We start from the raw sequence: 22840 nt of genomic DNA, 5'->3' as shown, positions 1-22840 counted from the left end.
GTGTGAAGTGTTTTAACTTCTGTGTTTTTTTTACTTTTTAAAATGTTTCACTGGTGATGGTCCGACTGGATCAAAAACGTTTTGGAATAATTGTACTTTTTGGATAGATTTTAATTATTTTTAATAAAATACTTTACCATCATATAATAAACCAGAAGTTTTTAGTTCTTTGTAATTTTTTTATTTGAAATAAAATTTAAAAATACCTATTTTACAACATTAATAAAGTTTCAAAAAAGCGTACTATAAAAGATGCAAAATTAATTTGTTGCTCCACAAATTGCAAAACAGGGCTAACGCATTAATTATGTATGACTTGTAAAAATCAATATCTACCGAAAAAAGTGAAAATTGTTTTTTAATGTTAATCCTATTTACTAGATATGTCGTGGATTATTCCATCTTTTTCCGATGAGTCCCAAACACAAACATTATGTTACAAACATATGTATAGTTTCTACTAATACGCCCTAAATTTAATAAAATAAGTCGAATATACTTTACAAAAACCTTTGCATGGATAAGCGTTTCTTTTTAAAAATGTTACCGACTAGACCCCTTAATAAGATTGCTGTAATTGTGGCTTTCAGTTTTTGATGTTTCTTTTTGGTGGTTTCTGCAAGATAGTGGTTTCTATTGTTACGTTTTATTAAGGCTGCAAACCCTGAAAGGAATGTATTTCGTAATAATATTTAATTTTCTAAGCAGTAAGCTTTATTGTGAGTGTTAAGAAAATATTTTCCGTGTTAGAAATCGCTAATTGTGATGGATTGTTTAATGCTTTTTAAAATAAAATATTTCTAGAGATTAATTATAATTATTTATAATTAAAATCAAATATAAGGTTTCTTTCGGCAGCAGTTGCATAAAAAGTATTCGCTTTCGTGTATATCAAATCCCGAATACAAATGTTTTGATTATTTAATTGTAAGTTATTCTTACAATTAAATCATTTGTAAACTGTAAGTTATTCTTAATAGTGTAACTAAAATAAACACTTAATGATTCTTGATGTTGTCCCGTTAAGGCAAACTTGCTTTCCTCTTCGAGGCATGTTCTTTGGGTGGTATTATATTTTCTACCACCTGTGACGGATAAAATAAGATCACTTGACATAAAATAAAATGAAAAAATAAAACAAAATAACTTAAATTGAATAAAAAAAAGCGTCTGTCCGAATTTGCCCCACGTAGCGTTGAGGAGGTTGACTCCTGGTTCTTTTTATTCGATGTAGAGTTGCTCTTAGATCAAAACCACTGTACAGTCATCTGCTGAACACTACGCCAAGATACTTGATCTTACCGCTGAGGGGGACTCGGTGTTTCCTCGGCATGAGGTTATTATGAGGGGGAGATATTTAAAGATCATCTGAAGAATTTAGAAAACGTTTCTAATCGACTTAAAGCTGCCCAATTGATGTTAAACCCCAAGAAGTGCCAGCTATTTCAAGGTAAAGTCAATTATCTGGGTCATATAGTCAGTAAAAAAGGAGTGGCCGTGGATAAGGAAAAAATCGATTCCATTAAGGAATGGCCAGTACCAACGGACAAACATCAAGTGAGAAGTTTTCTTGGACTATGTACTTACTACCGGAGTTTTATTAAGAAGTTTGCAGATATCGCTAAGCCAATAACGCGACTTACAGAGGAAGCAAGAGACTACCGCTGGGATACAGACTGCCAAAATGCCTTTGAGACCTTAAAAAAGCATTGAATCACAGCACCAATTTTAGGGTATCCACTGCCAGAAGGAGAGTTCATCTTAGATACAGATGCAAGTAATGTGGGAATTGGAGGATTGCTGTCTCAGATTCAAGAAGGACAGGAACGAGTCCTTGGATATTTTAGTAAAGTTCTTTCAAAACCTGAGCGGAATTATTGCGTCACGAGAAGAGAACTTCTAGCAGTAGTGAAATCAGTAGAGCACTTCTATCAATACCTCTATGGAATGAAGTTTTTAATCCGAACCGACCATGCCCCCTTGAGTGGTTGATGCAGTTTAAGAATCCAGAGGGTCAGATAGCCAGATGGATCGAACGACTCCAAGAATACGATTTCAAGATTGAGCACCGGGCCGGAGTTAGCCACAGAAACGCTGATTCTCTTTCCAGAAGGAAATGCCCAGTAGAGTGTTCCCACTGCAACAAAACGGAATCCAAGGAAGCAACAGTGCTAAGAACAACGATGGTCAACGACGACTGGACGCCTAGTAAGATAAGGGAAGAACAAGAGAGAGATCCAGTTGTACAGAAAATTCGAAAATGGAAAGAGGAAAACCGTCGACCACCTTGGCATGAAATATCAAACCTAGGCTCAGTAATTAAGACGTATTGGGCCCAGTGGGACTTATTTATCCTGGAGGATGGCTTGTTCAAACGAGTACTGGCAAATGATGACGGTTCAGAGAAGAGAAAACAGTTGGTGATCCCAAAGAGCAGAATAGCCGAAGTACTTCGTCAGTTACACGACAGTCCATCAGGAGGGCATTTCGGTGTAAAGAAAACCATTCAGCGAATTCGGGAACGGTTTTATTGGATAAACACCTCCGACGACGTAAAGGACTGGTGTAAGAAATGTACTATTTGTGCTACGAGTAACGGGCCTCACCGAAAAAGGAGAGCTCCTATGAGACAATATAATGTTGGAAGCCCGTTTGAAAAAATAGCTTTGGACATCACTGGGCCATTTCCAGAAAGTGAAAATGGAGGCAAGTACCTGTTGGTAGTAATGGATTACTTCACTAAGTGGGTCGAGATTTACGCACTTCCAGACATCAGAGATTGGACCCACACAAAAGGAAATGAAATAATTTATCAAGCCCAGAATAGAGAGAAATTTGCCATATTGATTGCCAACCTCAACAGAGAAGGCACTTAGGAGGAGGAGACCAGAAGGCCGCCACCGTTGCAGATAAGTTGATCCAAGAATATATCAGCCGATTTGGAGTGCCTTTGGAGATGCATAGTGACCAAGGCAGGAACTTCGAAAGCGATCTATTTCAAGGAATATGTGATAGACTAGGCATGAAGAAAACAAGAACTACCGCGTATCATCCGCAATCGGATGGTATGGTAGAACGAATGAATAGGTACAGATCTGCTGTTAACGAATCAACAGGCCAGACACCAGCCAGAGTCCTATTCCGACGCGAGATGCGACTACCTTGTGATTTAGAGTTTGGGTGTGGACCTGGAGAAGAGTTATCACCAGGTGAAGATTATGTGATTGAATTACGAAGAAGAATGGACGATGTACACGAGTTGGTCGGTTCCCATCTTCAGATCGCTAGGGGCCGAATGAAGAAACGGTACGATACATAAGCCGAAAAGGGTTGCTTTAAGAAGAACGACAAAGTCTGGCTCTGTAACCCCAAAAAGCGAAAAGGTTGTTCTCCCAAGTTGCAGCAGTTTTGGGAAGGTCCATACCTCAGTATGGAGAAGATCAACGATGTCATCTACCGAATAAGCAAGATTCCGAGGGGAAAGCTGATGATAGTACACCATAACCGGCTGGCATCTTTCGAAGGTAAACACGACGTAGATGAAGAAGTGGAAGTAAACCAAGTCCAAGATGTGTCTGACCTCACGTTTGAGGAATTCATGGGGGCCTATGGAAGTACGGGTAGAGCAAGACATGGTGTTACCATTGAAGAAAAGCAAGATCTACTCGCGCTTCCCGATGACTACTCGCTGGCCCTTACCATCTCGGCCAGTATCAAAGTCGCACCAGCGTTGGGATCCGTATTTCGAAGGAAGTTCGGTCGAGTTGCAGAACTTCAACGCCAAATGCCAGCTCCCGGGAAAGCCTTGAAACTCCAAGATGTATCGCATTATCTTTTCTACCTGGTAACAAAAGACACTGCCCGTGACCAACCTACCTACCGAGATGTATGAGAAGCCTTACTTCAATTGAGAGAACACGTACTAAAGTCCGACGTGCACAAGTTCTTCTTCTTTAGATGCAAATCCACTAATGGATGTTAGCGATCACATTTTCCATTAATTCTCTATTTCTTGCAATATGTATCAGAGATTGTATGTCGTTAATCCCTGTCCATTGCCTTATGTTTCGGAGCCAGGACATTTTCTTGCGTCCCATTCCTCTCTTGCCTTCAATTTTACCCTCGATTATAAGTTGGAGGAACTGGTATTTTTCATTTCGCGTGATGTGACCTAGATACGCCGTTTTCCTTTTCTTGATGGTTTCGAAAAGTTGGCGTTCTTGGTTTATTCTTTTAAGGACATCTATATTTGTGATTTTTGCTGTCCATGGTATTTTTAGGATACGGCGATAGAGCCACATTTCGAAAGCTTCTAATCTGTTTATATCCCTCGTTTTGAGTGTCCAGCCCTCTACGCCATATAGCAGCACTGACCACACGTAGCACTTAGTAAACCTTAGTCTCAGTTGAAGATCGAACTCTGAACAAGTCAGTACCTTCTTGAATTTTACGAAAGCTTGTCGAGCTTGCTCAATGCGACATTTTACTTCCCTGTCCGATGCCCAGTCTTCAAAAAGCCACGATCCCGGGTATTTAAATTTACTCACTCTTTCAATGGACTTAGTATTCAGTGTTATGGTGGAGTTTTCAAGTGCATCCAAGTTTCTGGAGATGATCATAAATTTGGTTTTTTTTTTTTTGGTATTAATCTCTAATCCCATTCGCTTACTGTGTTCTCCGATTATAGTGACAAGTTGTTGAAGATCGACTATGTTGTCACAAATTAAGACACCATTATCAGCATATCGTATGTTGTTGATCAGTACTCCATTCACTTTGATTCCCATCTTTGCACCCTCCAGAGACTCTTGAAATATGGCGAATAAATGTTAAATAAAGGAGGGGAAAGCACACATCCCTGTCGAACGCCCCTTCTTATATGTATGGGTTTGGATATAGAATTGTCTATTTTTAACTGTGCCGTTTGATGCCAGTACAAGTTTTCAATGCATCTTATGTCTTTTTGGTCTATATCAACTTTCTTGAGGATCTGCATTAACTTGTGGTGTTGGACACGATCAAACGCTTTTTGGTAATCTAAAAAGCATAGGAACACATCCTTCTTCTGATCGTAACAATTTTGGACCAGCACCTGTGTTGCTACTATTGCTTCTCGTGTTCCTAAACCTTGCCTAAACCCGAACTGGGAGTAACTGATGTCCCATTCACATTTTTTGTATACTCTTTGATGTAGTATTTTTAAGAATATCTTTAAAGTGTGACTCATCAGGCTAATGAGTCTGTGATCCTCACATCTTTTTGCATTGACTTTCTTGGGCAGGGGAATAAAGGTAGAGCGTAACCACTCTTGAGGATAGCAGCCAGTTTCATAAATTAAGTTAAATATTTTGTGTAGTGCTGAAATTCCCCTTTCATCCAGTAATTTGAGTATTTCTGACGGGATTTCGTCTGGTCCAGGTGCCTTATTGTTTTTTTGAATTGAATATTGCCTTTTCTATCTCCTCTTTGGTGATTGAAGGGCCAGTCAGCTGGTCGTCTGTATAAACTTCACTCATGGGTCTTTCGTCATGGAAGAGCTCCTGGATATAATTTTCCCATATATCAATTTTTTCCTTTTCACCCAGCACTATCTGGTTATCCTAATTAACTATGGTGGTTGGTCTTCGATTTCTGTATATTCCAGCAGTCTCCTTAAGCTTTTTATGTAAATTACGGTCGTCGTGCTGTCGTTGTAAATGTTCTAGATCGATACATTGTTGCTTAAGCAATTCATTTTTTGCTATTCTTATTTTTGCGTCGATAGCAATTAAAGTAAACTGTATACTCACGCTTAATCAAGCCATTAAGAGCGATGCTGGGAATATTTATATTCCACTATGCATCAACAATTTACTTATATAAATTACCATCTTTCTTGTACTCATTGCGTCGAGTAAGAACGATAGATATACGAAAATGGTTGCGTTTCGATTTAATCTGAGTTTCTTACCACTCCCTGACACGTGTTTCTGGGTCTTCCCGTCATCAGAGAGAGCTTGTAAGAAAACTCAAACTAAACCAAAACGCACCGACTACTCTAGCAATTATAGAAAAAATAATTACCAGAGTATGCTACTAGAGACATCTAGTGATGAAAGATGAAGTTAAATGTGTCGATAGCAATTAAAGTAAACTGTATACTCACGCTTAATCAAGCCATTAAGAGCGATGCTGGGAATATTTATATTCCACTATGCATCAACAATTTACTTATATAAATTACCATCTTTCTTGTACTCATTGCGTCGAGTAAGAACGATAGATATACGAAAATGGTTGCGTTTCGATTTAATCTGAGTTTCTTACCACTCCCTGACACGTGTTTCTGGGTCTTCCCGTCATCAGAGAGAGCTTGTAAGAAAACTCAAACTAAACCAAAACGCACCGACTACTCTAGCAATTATAGAAAAAATAATTACCAGAGTATGCTACTAGAGACATCTAGTGATGAAAGATGAAGTTAAATGTGTCGATAGCAATTAAAGTAAACTGTATACTCACGCTTAATCAAGCCATTAAGAGCGATGCTGGGAATATTTATATTCCACTATGCATCAACAATTTACTTATATAAATTACCATCTTTCTTGTACTCATTGCGTCGAGTAAGAACGATAGATATACGAAAATGGTTGCGTTTCGATTTAATCTGAGTTTCTTACCACTCCCTGACACGTGTTTCTGGGTCTTCCCGTCATCAGAGAGAGCTTGTAAGAAAACTCAAACTAAACCAAAACGCACCGACTACTCTAGCAATTATAGAAAAAATAATTACCAGAGTATGCTACTAGAGACATCTAGTGATGAAAGATGAAGTTAAATGTGTCGATAGCAATTAAAGTAAACTGTATACTCACGCTTAATCAAGCCATTAAGAGCGATGCTGGGAATATTTATATTCCACTATGCATCAACAATTTACTTATATAAATTACCATCTTTCTTGTACTCATTGCGTCGAGTAAGAACGATAGATATACGAAAATGGTTGCGTTTCGATTTAATCTGAGTTTCTTACCACTCCCTGACACGTGTTTCTGGGTCTTCCCGTCATCAGAGAGAGCTTGTAAGAAAACTCAAACTAAACCAAAACGCACCGACTACTCTAGCAATTATAGAAAAAATAATTACCAGAGTATGCTACTAGAGACATCTAGTGATGAAAGATGAAGTTAAATGTGTCGATAGCAATTAAAGTAAACTGTATACTCACGCTTAATCAAGCCATTAAGAGCGATGCTGGGAATATTTATATTCCACTATGCATCAACAATTTACTTATATAAATTACCATCTTTCTTGTACTCATTGCGTCGAGTAAGAACGATAGATATACGAAAATGGTTGCGTTTCGATTTAATCTGAGTTTCTTACCACTCCCTGACACGTGTTTCTGGGTCTTCCCGTCATCAGATGCATAGTGGAATATAAATATTCCCAGCATCGCTCTTAATGGCTTGATTAAGCGTGAGTATACAGTTTACTTTAATTGCTATCGACACATTTAACTTCATCTTTCATCACTAGATGTCTCTAGTAGCATACTCTGGTAATTATTTTTTCTATAATTGCTAGAGTAGTCGGTGCGTTTTGGTTTAGTTTGAGTTTTCTTACAAGCTCTCTCTGATGACGGGAAGACCCAGAAACACGTGTCAGGGAGTGGTAAGAAACTCAGATTAAATCGAAACGCAACCATTTTCGTATATCTATCGTTCTTACTCGACGCAATGAGTACAAGAAAGATGGTAATTTATATAAGTAAATTGTTGATGCATAGTGGAATATAAATATTCCCAGCATCGCTCTTAATGGCTTGATTAAGCGTGAGTATACAGTTTACTTTAATTGCTATCGACACATTTAACTTCATCTTTCATCACTAGATGTCTCTAGTAGCATACTCTGGTAATTATTTTTTCTATAATTGCTAGAGTAGTCGGTGCGTTTTGGTTTAGTTTGAGTTTTCTTACAAGCTCTCTCTGATGACGGGAAGACCCAGAAACACGTGTCAGGGAGTGGTAAGAAACTCAGATTAAATCGAAACGCAACCATTTTCGTATATCTATCGTTCTTACTCGACGCAATGAGTACAAGAAAGATGGTAATTTATATAAGTAAATTGTTGATGCATAGTGGAATATAAATATTCCCAGCATCGCTCTTAATGGCTTGATTAAGCGTGAGTATACAGTTTACTTTAATTGCTATCGACACATTTAACTTCATCTTTCATCACTAGATGTCTCTAGTAGCATACTCTGGTAATTATTTTTTCTATAATTGCTAGAGTAGTCGGTGCGTTTTGGTTTAGTTTGAGTTTTCTTACAAGCTCTCTCTGATGACGGGAAGACCCAGAAACACGTGTCAGGGAGTGGTAAGAAACTCAGATTAAATCGAAACGCAACCATTTTCGTATATCTATCGTTCTTACTCGACGCAATGAGTACAAGAAAGATGGTAATTTATATAAGTAAATTGTTGATGCATAGTGGAATATAAATATTCCCAGCATCGCTCTTAATGGCTTGATTAAGCGTGAGTATACAGTTTACTTTAATTGCTATCGACACATTTAACTTCATCTTTCATCACTAGATGTCTCTAGTAGCATACTCTGGTAATTATTTTTTCTATAATTGCTAGAGTAGTCGGTGCGTTTTGGTTTAGTTTGAGTTTTCTTACAAGCTCTCTCTGATGACGGGAAGACCCAGAAACACGTGTCAGGGAGTGGTAAGAAACTCAGATTAAATCGAAACGCAACCATTTTCGTATATCTATCGTTCTTACTCGACGCAATGAGTACAAGAAAGATGGTAATTTATATAAGTAAATTGTTGATGCATAGTGGAATATAAATATTCCCAGCATCGCTCTTAATGGCTTGATTAAGCGTGAGTATACAGTTTACTTTAATTGCTATCGACACATTTAACTTCATCTTTCATCACTAGATGTCTCTAGTAGCATACTCTGGTAATTATTTTTTCTATAATTGCTAGAGTAGTCGGTGCGTTTTGGTTTAGTTTGAGTTTTCTTACAAGCTCTCTCTGATGACGGGAAGACCCAGAAACACGTGTCAGGGAGTGGTAAGAAACTCAGATTAAATCGAAACGCAACCATTTTCGTATATCTTATTTTTGCTTTTATTTGCCTGTCAATGTTTTCATACATATTGCTGCCATCTTGTTTATTCTTGTGTCTTCGTCGTTCTTCCATTAGTAATAGTATTTCGTCTGTCATCCATTTTTGCCTCTTGTTATTTTGTTTGTACCCTAAGTTGTTTTTCATGATGTCTGTTACAGCACTTGTAATCGTATTCCATGTTGGTGTTAGATCTTCGGCAATGTTTGTCGTCAATATTTGAATTTGTGCGTTTATTTCATTGTTCATTTCTGCTTGTATCATTGGGTCTTTCAGTTTGTCCAGTGCTATATGTTGTTGAGTTTCAGGCTTGTTCTTGCATGAAAGAGCGATCTTTATGACGGCCACTAATAGTACGTGGTCAGAAGGGACATCTGCTCCAGGGTATGTGCAAGCTCTTTTGACAGTTGTGCTGAATCTACCGTTGATAAGAATGAAGTCTATTTGATTTCTTATTATGTTCTGAGCTCTATCGGCTGGAGATTTCCAAGTATAAAGGCGACGGGGGTGGAGTTGGAACCATGTGTTGGTAACTCTCATGTTTTCTTCTTGACAAAATTGTATAAGTCGGTCGCCCCTTTCGTTCCTTGTTCCAAGACCTAGGGTCTTCAAAGCTGCCCTTCCCTATTTTGGAATTAAAATCTCCCATAATTATGTTGACATCATGTTTCTTTGTCAATTTGAGTAGTTCTTTGATTTCGCTATAAAAGTTTTCCACTACTTCATCTGATGCGTCTGTAGTTGGTGCATAAACCTGTATGATGTTGAGATTATTTGGCTTCGCTTCAAGTTTTACTAAGGCTGTGCGGTCGGAATATGGTACAAACTCTGTGACAGCTCTCACCAATCTTTTAGTTATCATAATCCCGATGCCTTTTCTATGATCGCGGTCATCATTGCCTGAGTAAAAGAATGTTCCGCTTTCTGTAGTGCATTTACCGGATCCAGGCCATCAGGTTTCTGAGATCCCAAGGATATCTAGATCAAATCTGCTCATTTCTTGAGTTAGGTTAGCCAGCTTCCCGGCTTCAAATAAGCTGCGTGTATTCCAGGTGCCTATCTTTAATGTCTTTCTTAAGTTTGCTCGTACGTTTGAAACATTCAAGACCGCTCCCCCCGGAGATCCGATTGGGGAACTATTTATACCTCCGGATAATTTTGAGTTGAATGTATTCATGTGATTGTCTTGGGAAATATAATGAAGGTGGTATCCCGTTGCCTTCCTTCATGCCGCTTCAGGGCTTAGTTTTCAGCCGCCCACTATGGAACAGACGCCGTTTGCAACCGCCCATTCTGGGTACAGACGTTGCTATTTTCACCATATCTGGCTACCCTCACTTAGTTTAGCCTGCAGACCAATGCAGTTGAACAGGGTGTGGCACGTGGAGCCATAAGTGAGAGTTGGGTGTCTTATGAGGACCAGTTATCAAGAACCATCTCCCGTCTATGACGCTCGATGTGGTCGTTGCGATGAAAGGTACTACCTCTATAACACAACCCTACAACCCCGTGCACAAGTTAGCCATGCCAAAGTTAGAGTGCCGCCAATTAGATTGGAGGGTTATCCGAAGTATGGTGGAGGAGATCTTTAAAGACACCGAAGTCCAGGTGTTAGTCTGTTGCAATTCGCATAGTTACTGGTGCGGAGAGAAAACCGTCCCTTGTCATTTTTATACAACTGGAAGTTGTAAAAGAGGGTCCAGTTGCCGATACCAGCATACCGTTCCAGTCCCGACAAGGTTCCAGGAGGAACCATCTTTTAAGAGGGGGGCAATGTTACGATAAATAATGACGCATCATATGACTCAAAACTGTAAACATATTTATTACTAATATCCTTATTCATTCCAGTATTTTCTAGTAAGAAGATCCACGGGTCTCCCTCGGCTAAAAAACCAGTATGGCGTGACCGTCCAGTCTTTTCGCCAAGGGTCAGGAAGGTCTACATCCTTCGACGAGATTCTAGATTAACGGTGCTTTATATATAAAGACGAAAGTTTTTGAATATGAAGTCGAGTTTTTAGATCGAGATATAATTATACGCGGAAATAAATATAAATAAATATTGTGATAAATTAGTGAATATTTTAATAAAGACTTTAATAAATTTGAAAGTGTTTAAATATGACCTTCTATGATAAATAGAACCTTTGATAATAAATAAAGACTATAATTTAGACTTAATAACAGTACCATTCAGACTGAAATACTTGTAAAGTTTTTCCTTCAATGTACGAATAACTCATTCACAAATAGCTGCTTTTTTAACACTAAAGGTATTTTAGTGATTAATAGCATGCTTTTTCATGAGATTTTGAAACTTGGAATTGAAAAATTCTGTACCTTGGTCTGTCTGTAAATTTCTCGGACATCGTTGAGTATGAGCAAGAATGTCCGAAAATTTTCAAGTAATTTCCTCCCCTGTTTTCGTCTTTAATGGAAGAGTCCACACAAACTTTGAAAAACAATAAATTACAACGAGAATCAGCATCAGCTTATGTTGTTTATTTTGATTAGCATACGAACGCATTTCAGCAAGATCCATTTGCCATAAATCGTCTAATCCTTTACTGATTGTTCGACGACGAGGATAATTTTTTCGTGCTTGCTTATGTAGCTCGTTAACTAGTTGTGTCTTCTCTTTGGTAAACGCCATGTTTAGCTTCGAACGCTTTAACTTTGTATCAGATTCTGACATCTTCACTCTATCTAACCTCTTTATTTTGTAACGCTATAATTCATTGTTCCATAGACTTTATACGTTTTTATTATTTTCGATGTATTTTTCTATTACCTTAAGACGATTGTCTAAATTATGTGAATTAAGATCCATTGTTTTAATCTTTTTTTCTATTTCCACGGTTTTCAGCATATTTTGTGCACTTTGGTAAGCAGCATCTGTTCTCCTTCATTTCACGTTTAAATATATCTAAATCATTTTTAAAGTCATGTACTTGTTTTGTCAAATCGGATATTTTCAAATCATCCTTTTTATTGTTATCATTTAACTCATTAATCGATTTATTAAAACTGCTTTCAATTTTGCTAATTGAGTTTAAGATTTTTTGTTCAAATTGAGCATCTTTTGCATTATATTCTTTGCGTACCAAATTTTTGTATAACATTTTTGACGTGAACAATGCGGTCATCTACGTATTTCCTGTTAGAAAGATGTATGCCTGCTAGAGGAGGATCCCGTTTAATGTCTTTATTTACTGAACATGTATCTGGTTTTGTAAATCCAAAATGGATTGCTTTAAACCATCACGTAGCTTATTAACAGCTTGTTCATTAGAACGATAATGATGACGACCAAACTTGTCAACACTCATCTTGGAAAGGATGCTCCATCTAACCTAACATTAATATATAATATCTGCTTCACGTAATAACTACCTTCACTTACGGCAGGATCTCGACGTGAGATATGAAGTGTAAAGACATTGTAGCTTTTCAAACTTCTAAACGAGATGACATTTACGCCAATCCAACGTTATTCGATCACATTAGAATGTCAAGCATACGAGTGGTTATTAATGGGGAATATTGGCGTAACGAGAGAATGCAATTAGATTTTAATAAAAATGACTATGCTATAGCTCACTACAACTATACCGAATTCTTTCCCAGTTGTGCTCATTCGTCAACAAAACGTCCCATCTTGGACTATCAGGCATTCAAAAAATATTCCTTGTTTGTTTTTGACTGTTCCAAGCAGGATGATACATCATTCAGATCGGGAACCGTTGATGTTAAGTTGGAAATCGAAGCAGATGAAGGTTTTCCGACAGGCACTCGAGCGTACTGTTTAATTGTTTACGACAGTCTACTCGAATACTTTCATTTAACTGAAGTTGTCAAAAATATCATTTAAAAAGATTAAATAAGTTGAATGAAGTGTTAGTAGCAGACAAGCAGTCATCATGAGAGTAACGTTCGTAGACATACAAGGATTCACCGTAGATGGGTGGTTCGTACCCAAAGAACTAAGTATGGAAATTGGTTTTAAACATTGTCATTATATATTTAAACCTCTACAACTGTTTGCTACATTGAGTAATCAAGATAAGAAGACTGCTGTGTACTTGGAGAAAAACGTGCATGGTCTTCGGTATTCTAATGGAGATGTTGAATATTCCAAAATAAATGAAATACTGGAATCTAAGTTGTTGTATGCTGCCGACTATATCTACGTTCGCGGAGAACAAAAAGCAGATTTTTTAAAACAGAAGTGTCACACGATTGGCGAATTTCCCATAATTATCGATGTTTGCAAATATGATGGTACACCGTGTGCAACAGGAAAATTTGTTGCAGATTCAAATGCTTGTCACACAACTGGATTATTTTCCTGCTCTTCGATAAATGTGGATCGCCTCCGCCAATGGTTTTGTGAAAAGATATTACCTAAGTAAATTTGATTTTTTTAAATAAAAGAATAAAAGTTTTGCTTTAGTTTTATTTTAACACTTTTCCTTTTTTACATATTTATTTTAATGCAAGATGATTCGCATTTGCGATTTACAAAAAAATTTATAATGATATTAATCGTCAGAAATACATTCATTAGTCTTTTCGTGATACGCCTCCACCAGTCGTTCTCATTGGTGTACGTTGAGGCGTATCTTCGTTATTATTGGGGAATGGGGGTGCGTTTGGGTGTCTTTTCGTGATAGACTCCACCATTGGTCGATGTACGTAGTTCTCATTGGACGTCGATGCACACGTTCCCATTGGGGGCGTTCCTATGTCACCATTGGTCGGTAAGACACGAGGATGAACTCAATTCGATGTCACGATGCCGCTATTGGGCGTAGATACGTTCTGACGTCACAAGTAGGGCGTTTTTGTGTCACCATTGGTCTAACGTCACGAGGGGACGTTCCTATGCCACTATTGGTCAGGCGTTTACTTGGGGTTGTTTCTGTGTCCCCATTGGTCTACATGTTCTAACGTCACGAGGGGACGATCATATGTCACCATTGGTCGAGGATATGTTCTAACGTCACGAGTGGGGCGTTTCTGTGCCGTCATTGGTCGAGGATATGTTCTAACGTCACGAGGGGACGTCCTGTGCCACCATTGGTCGAGGATATGTTCTAACGTCACGAGGGGACGTTCCTATGCAACCATTGGTCGAGGATATGTTCTAACGTCACGAGGGGACGTTCCTATGCCACCATTGGTCGAAGATATGTTCTAACGTCACGAATGGGGTTTCTGTATCACCATTTGTCGACGATATGTTCTAACGTCGCGATGGGACGTTCCTATGGCACCATTGGTCGAGGATATCTTCTAACGTCACGAGTGGGGACGTTCCCATCTCACCATTGGTCAGGCGTTTACTTGGAGGCGTTCCTATGACTATGGTCGAGGGGCGTGGCCTAGAGACACGAGGGGCGTACCTACGTCACCATTGACCGAGGGCGTGCCCTTGAGACACGGGGGACGTTCCTACGTCACCAGGGAGGCGTGGCCCAGAGTGACAGGTTACTTTCGCTTCAGAAGTAACACTGTTTATCTACTATATATATATATATATATATATATATATATATATATATATATATATATATATATATATATATATATATATATATATATATATATATCATCATCATGTGCAGCTTTATCAACCGTTTCCAATTACGGTGCAGCCTCCCTTATTTCAATGTTATTCTATGTTCTTATTATTATTCGACGATGTCTTAGTTATACGTTGTTCTAATAATTTGCGCTCATTTGCGCCCATATTTTTCTATCTTGTGCTATTCGAGACCACGTTGTTCCTGTTAATTTTCTAATATCATAATCCCATCTGAGATTTGGGCGCCTCTTTGGTCTCTTAGCGTTCCTGGGGTACCACATAGTTGTTCTAGTGGTCCATCTGTTATCTGTTCTTCTTGCCATATGTCCTGCCCATTGCCATTTCAGGGATTTTATTCTTTGGATTACATCAGTCACCTGGGTTTGCCTCCGTATCCATTCAATTCTTTTACGATCCCTCTTTGTTATCCCTAGCATACATCTTTCCATTGCTCTTTGAGTTACTTGGAGTTTCGACGTTATTTCTCTCTTTAATATCCAAGTTTCACATCCATATGTCAAGACGGGTAATATGCATTGATTAAATACTCTCTTCTTGAGGTATAGTGGCATTTTGGACTTGAAGACTATGGAATTTCGTCCGAATGCTGACCACGCTTGTTTTATTCGTCTGTTGATTTCCGGAAGTAGTGATCCCGATTTATGTATGAGCTGTCCCAGGTATATGTATTCATCTACTACTTCTAGCGAGGTTTCATTAATTTTTATTTCCACGTTGGCGATCAGATCATTGCACATTATTTTAGTCTTTGCTAGGTTCATTTTTAGGCCTACCTCATTGCTGGCTGTATTAAGGTCATTAATTTGCAGTTGTAATTCTTCAGGACTTCTAGCAATTAGAATGATGTCATCAGCGAATCTAAGATGGTTTAGGTATTCTCCATCTATACATAGACCTTGGTTGTTCCAGTCTAATTTCCGGAAGATATTTTCTAAGGTTGCAGTGAAGAGCTTAGGGGATATGGTGTCTCCTTGTCGGACTCCTTTCTGAGTGGGAAATTCTGGGGTATTTTCATATATGCTTACTCTAGCTGTGGCCTCTTTGTATATATTTGCTAGCGTTTCGACATATGGTTTATCTACTCCTTGGTCGACAAGAGCTTCTATGACTGCTCTTGGGTATATATATATATATACCCAATATATATGTATATAATGTATATATATATATATATATATATATATATATATATATATATATATATATATATATATATATATATATATATATATATATATATATATATATATATATATATTTCAAAAACGCCATTCAAACGATATTTATTTGCATCTTATATTGCTCCGAATGGCTTCACTATAGGAAGTTAATGTTTTAGAAAACTACATATTCATATGTATACTCAGTATTATTGTTGTCTGATATAACGAGATCGGCTTATAACGAGGTAATTAGTCTGCCATTTCAGTTCTCATTATAGAGGGAGTCTACTGCAAAACTGGTAGCCCATTCTCTTGTTTCAATTTTAATAAACCTATTACGGATTGTGAGTAGAAGACTTATTTCCCTAGCATCTGAATATCTGCTCACACCAGCACGTTTTTATCATAAATTTAATACTTGAGCTGCTTAAAAAAAATAAAGCAACATTAAAATACTGAACTAGTACCAAGCTTTCTATAACTTTTATATACTTAATGTAAAATTTAAAAAACACAGATAGAAGGAGGAATACCTGCATAAGATATGTAACAAAAATTAAAGATACTAATAGCCACATAAAAAAACTAAAGTGGAAATTCGCTGGTCTACTATGGCCTCTCTTAGTAATCGGCGATTAAAGACAAGTAAGCGCGAGCAAGACTGTGTAGAGGGTAAGCGCGAGCATGTTTGTGTAGAGGGCATACTCGGCAATACTTACCAATTATTGTCTTTGATCGCCTTCAACCCGTGAATTGTCGGTTTTTCGGAGACTCATCAAAGGGAATCGCTTGATACTGATAGCAAAGAATATAGAAAAGCAGTTCAAATGGGCGATTTGGTTACGGTTTATACTTCAAAACACTCCTCCTGAGGGTGGCTGCATAAATTCAAAGCGTGGCGCCGTGGCGAAAATTTCGTAATGAAATATGTAGTTAGGGGGAAGCGGGAAAGGAGTACGAACGGGTAACTGCATCTACGCCTAAACAAATTTCGATGCCATTGATTTGCAAACTGTCTTTTTTTTTTGTTGTTTCACAATAAAATCTTTAATTTTAATATATATATATATAATAATATATTTTAAAACCAGAAATTAACGAAAAATTTTTAAAAAATTTCAATTAAAAAAAAGTATTCAATGAAACTTTTTACTAAATTATGAAATTTTCCATTTCGCCGAAACTTCCAAACTTCCATTTCATCCATAATTTTTTAATAACAACAAAAAGCATTCCTGATTTATTTTTGAAATATTTAACAGTACCTTTTAATGAATAGTATATGTGAAAGTTTTTACTCTGTATGGGTACTATTTAATCTTGTTTTAAAACAACAACTAGTAGTATCTAAAACATCATTTTCACAATGAATGAATATTGGTGAAATTATTACAATATAGTCTTAAACTGATTTATACTTAAGATTTGTACATATTTCAATTAAAAATTTGAATCATAATAATTTTTCTAAAAAGATTAATTTATTAAAAGTTAAAATAATATTATTTTCTCTAAAAAATTTTATAAAACGCAAAAATTTAATCCTATTTTACGACCATGCAGCATCTACATATAAAAATATCTAAAGTTTCATTTATTGCCCCACTCTTTCATATTTTAGAAGCAATAATAGAGCTGACATGACCGCTCCTTACGGCCGGTTTCACAAAGTAAAGTTACCTTATGGTTAAGAGATAACCAGTGGTTACTCTGAAATATACGTTTCACAATATAAGGTCAAGGGCTTGGGTTGAGGTTAACCTATAAAATTTTTAACCCGAAGTTAAAGTGCTGGTTTAGAGCTTGACCAGGATATCCTAACCTCATTTCGATTTTCGTTTTGTTGACACTATCAACGTGACTATAAACACGTAAATTATTAATTACTCAGATATGGATTTATATGATGTAAATGCTTTTAGCAGTGATGAGGAAGCTGGCAGACCACGAATAATAAGGCACAGAACTAATCATTTTGAAGAACTAGACCATGAAGATTTTTTCTGTCGCTTTAGACTTTCAAAAAACACTGTTGAAAATATATTAGAGCAAATCGAAGATAATATTTCTCACCCTACAGACAGGTAAGTACTTATAATAAATGGATTGAGATATATTTTTAACTAAAATATGTGTTATTTTAGGAATGATGCCCTTACACCTATGCAGCAGTTACTGCTCACTTTGAATTTTTATGCAAATGGCTCATTCTTGCGCACTACTGGTGATTTTTGTGGAGTCAGTAAAGCAACAAGCAGCAGAGTTGTAAAAAGAGTCAGTGTAGCCTTGGCAAATTTATTACCTATTTATATAAGAATGCCTGAAGGTGATGAAGTTGGTGAAATAAGGCAACAGTTTTATAATATTGCACGTTTTCCTAGGTGTATAGGTGCCATTGACTGTACACATATAAGAATTCAGTCTCCAGGAGGGGCCAACCCAGAAATTTATAGGAATCGAAAGAATTTTTTTTCTTTAAATGTGCAAACAATTTCTGATCCCAACTTAAAAATACGGAATATTGTTGCTAGATGGCCTGGATCTACTCATGATGCACATATATTTCGAAATTCAAATATCTGTGCATCTTTTGAACAAGGTAATTATGGTGAACATGTCCTACTAGGAGATAGTGGCTATCCGATTAAAAATTATCTCATCAAACCTTTAGCCCATGTCACAAATGCAGCTGAACAACTTTTTAATGAGTCTCAGATAAGAACTAGAAATGTTGTAGAGAGACAGTATGGTGTATGGAAGCGAAGATTTCCATCTTTAGCAATGGGACTCAGGGTAAAATTGGAAAGTATTCAGCCAATAATAGTGGCTACTGCTGTTCTCCATAACATAGCTTGTGATGCCAATGAAAATGATCCACCAGTGCATGAAGAGCAAGAGAGAGCAATTCGTTTTGCAAATAATATCAATACACCAAATATGGATGAAGTGTTAGATAATAGATTAAATCCTGATAATAGAAGGCGGTATCATCTTATAAACAATTATTTTGCTCAACTGTAGTTGCAAGAGATAAATTTTTTCTACTATATTAATTTTTGTTCTGATATACCATCATTGTTTAACCAGCATTTGTTTATCTATTTTAAGAATGCATTATTGAATACTTGTATTATTTTTGATTATATTCTTTATTTTATTTCTCAAAATGTATTTTTTATATTTTAATGTAAAATAAATGAGGGTTTTTCACTCACTATACTCAGACAACTTAAGCAAGTATGTCTTTACTGAGTACAAGGAGTTTCCCTCCCTTTAAATAAGTGTTTATTCCTATCAAAACCCTTCCTTGCCAAATATAAAATTAATTACACATTTAAAATAATATTCTTTATTTCAAAAATATATATAAGCAGATATATTGTTACATACTAAAAACAATATAAAAAATTTATAATAATTATATATATATATATATATATATATATATATATATATATATATATATATATATATATATATATAATTATGTTATATTAATTATATATATAATTATATTGTACATAGTATATCTGCTTATATAAATTTTTTAAATAAAGATTATTTTAAATGAGTCATTAATTTTATATTTGGCATAAAAATTTTACATACTTAGGATCCCTGGTTACTTCTGATATCAACATTGGAGAGGAAGGAAAGAGGTGGATTTTCATTGCCAGTAAATGGTACTATAGCTTATAACAGGCAACTAAGATCAGATAACGTCACAAGAAAAACAAAATGCCAAGTATATAAAACTCTTTATAAGACTGGTACTCACATATGGTTCAGAAACTTGGATACTCTCTAAAAGTGATCAAAAACCATTAGCCACATTTGAAAGAAAAATGGAACTGGAATGGAGTCACAAAAGAAATGGAATGGAAAGATTTCTTTGACTTATACAAAATATCACGATCCAGATATTATAACATTTATTAAAATAGGACGGCTGCGTTGGATGGGACATATGGAAAGAACCGATGATGGAGAAATACCAAGCAAAAGCACCCTAAATCAGAGAAAAATGCATGAATCAGATCAGAATGGAGAACTCTGGAACAGGCGAAGTCACAAGAAGGGTTGTTGAACCAGAACTAAATATATATATATATATATATATATATATATATATATATATATATATATATATATATATATATATATATATATATACATTATATATATATATATATATATTTATATATATATATATATATATATATATATATATATATATATATATATATATATATGTATATATATATAATTATATATATATATATATATATATATATATATATATATATATATATATATATATATATATATACATAAAATAATGTATATGTTTCTTAATTTTCAATTCCTGGGTTAGGAGGTCTATTATAAATAAAACACTTAATTATTGCTTAAGCATTTCGGCTGTTTGCTATTTTTAATAAGCACTTTAATTATTTAACAATATGTTATATACAATTATATTTTATGTTTAATATATTGAATAAAAAATTGGATGAACAAATCATGAAATAGATCTGAATGGTGTATTATTAAACAGGCCAAAATCCAAACAAAAAGGGTTGTCAAGCCAATTAAAAAGCAGCCATAATTTAATTAAAATACCTTCGTCACATCAGGAAAAGTAGAAGGAAAACCAGGACCAGGAGAGTAAAGGATGTCCTGGCTGAAAATTTATATATATATATATATATATATATATATATATATATATATATATATATATATATATATATATATATATATTTGCAGTATTGTGCAAAATGCATAACATCTGAAACAGATAGGCACTACAAGAAGAAGAAGAGGCCAATAATGATATTGTGAGAAATGCTAATATGATTATGCTAATGAAACTGCAGGTTCTGCAATCAATATACCAACCAACACACACACTTATTTTTCCTTAATCTACAAAATAAACTAAACAACTAAATAGAAAATGTCTAAAAAAATATATAAAAGAAATAGTCCTAAATAAATATAAAAATTTATCTTAATAATGATCTAAGAATTATAATTAATTAACTAGTAATTAAACAATTATTATGGTTACAAAAGTAGGCACTAAGTGCCTACTTTTCCAACAGTAATAATTGTTTTTCTTTAATTATTTTATCCAATTTTAATAATTCTAATTTTCTTTTCTTAATTTCGGTGGTCATATTCAAGTTCTTCATTCTTAATTCATGTTCTTCATCAAACTTCTTTCTTTGATGGTCAACAAATTCAATTTTTTTTGTTAATAATTCGTTGGATTTTGTGTTAATCCTCTTTGAGACTTGAGTTTTCTTCATCACAGTAACATTGTCCTTTCGCCCTAAGAAAAAACATTATTTTATTGTAAATAGTCAAAACATATTAGCTAATATCTTACCTCCTCTTGGAGTAGACAACTTCTCTGCAACAGGTTGCTGCAAACTTTTTGCTGAATATGTTTCCCAGCTGGTATCTAGTGCAGATGTACATGGTACATTTTCTGGAATTTCTTCCTCCGAAAACACTTCTACATCTTCTGAAACTTCCAGCAGCATGTTTCCTGGATGTAAGTCCATATCTAAAACAGTTTAAGTTATAACAAAATATTGAAATAAAATAAATACATATATATATATATATATATATATATATATATATATATATATATATATATATATGCATGTGTGTATGAAATGTATACATACCTCTGTCACTGTCATAAATATTTGGGAGACCAGTCATTTTTTCAGCTCCAATTAATTCTGATACAGCTATTTCAATATCAGATAATGGTTTCTCTGAATGAGGACCACCTCCAGTCATTTTTAATTGGAGCTTATTTTCTGATACTCTTTTTTTTGTTTTTTTTTTTTTTAAATTAAGGTATTTTTCCTTTAAAGTTTTCAAAGACCTATAGCCACTTCCTCCACATGTTGCATTGAACTCTTTTTCAAGCTGAATCCAAGCACTATTTTTTTGGCGCCATGTGATAGCATTTGTTTCTCGGCATTCAATCACATTTTTGTATTTAATGCATAATGAGATTAGTACCTGTTCCTCTTCTGGCGAAAAGTTTGCCGATCTTTTAAATATTTTTGAAGTACTAGCTTCCATTCTAAATTCAAGCTTGCTAAATTCTTAAACAATACAATTATATTATATATTTAAGTTGAACACTGAACACTATGAAATGGAAATGACAACTAACCTGAAAATATTTTGACTGTTAGATAAATAAAGTGACAAAAATGTGTCAGAACTCATCTATACTGGTCAATATTCATAACATTTGCTGATAATTCTCCATAAAAAATCTGATTATTGCCCATAATTTCTTACCAACATAACAAAAATAAAACAAAACCTACGGTTAACTAACCATAACTGGATCTGTGAATGTGAAACGGCATCTGGCAGTTAAACTATGGGTAAAGGTTACTTAACCGCTAGGGTTAACCACTGATTGTGAAACCGGCCGCTAGTGGTACGTGGTACCACGTGCGTTCCACCCGACTCACTTTTTGCCGACTTTCAAAAATAACAGTGAACAATTCTTCTATAAGCGTCTATATTCTTTGCTGATAGTGTAGTGTAGGTATTACACAAAAAGATGGAAGATGGACAAGATTATTACAGATTTGAGACCCTGGACATATAAACGAAAACGTGGAAGACCACAGATGAGATGGGTGGATTACCTGAAACACGCTAGTAACAAGGCATACAGGCATATAACCTAAAAACTGAACGTAAGTTAAAAAAAATTCCCCTCAGTCGTGGAATGCATAGATAAAAGACAAAAGAAATCACCCCCAAACAAAATTTCTGAAAGGGCAATTGAAATCATAAAAGAGCATATTAATAAATTCCGTAGTTACCCAAGCCAATACACTAGAAATAAGACTCCGAATAGGAGGTATCTTCCTGA

General features: G+C 35.5%; 2 protein-coding genes across 4 annotated transcripts in view; one reads left to right on the top strand and one right to left on the bottom strand.

Moving 5' to 3' along the window:
• cno (adherens junction formation factor afadin) overlaps positions 1 to 22840 on the top strand; it is a 941963-nt gene that overhangs the window by 761753 nt on the left and 157370 nt on the right. The gene's annotated exons all lie outside the window — the stretch shown is intronic.
• On the bottom strand, positions 20414 to 22488 carry LOC140448469 (myb/SANT-like DNA-binding domain-containing protein 3). The gene is made up of 3 exons (XM_072541546.1): positions 21618 to 22488; positions 21311 to 21490; positions 20414 to 21253 (listed from the first exon to the last, which is right to left on the bottom strand). Exons 1-3 carry the CDS (start codon positions 22024 to 22026, stop codon positions 21009 to 21011), a joined length of 834 nt encoding a protein of 277 aa, XP_072397647.1. The 5' UTR covers positions 22027 to 22488; the 3' UTR covers positions 20414 to 21008.

The sequence above is a fragment of the Diabrotica undecimpunctata genome, chromosome 8, assembly GCF_040954645.1.
Source record: "Diabrotica undecimpunctata isolate CICGRU chromosome 8, icDiaUnde3, whole genome shotgun sequence".
NCBI classification, from domain to species: domain Eukaryota; kingdom Metazoa; phylum Arthropoda; class Insecta; order Coleoptera; family Chrysomelidae; genus Diabrotica; species Diabrotica undecimpunctata.
The sequence above is the reverse complement of the archived record's forward strand: the minus strand, read 5'-3'. Positions and strand labels throughout refer to the sequence as shown.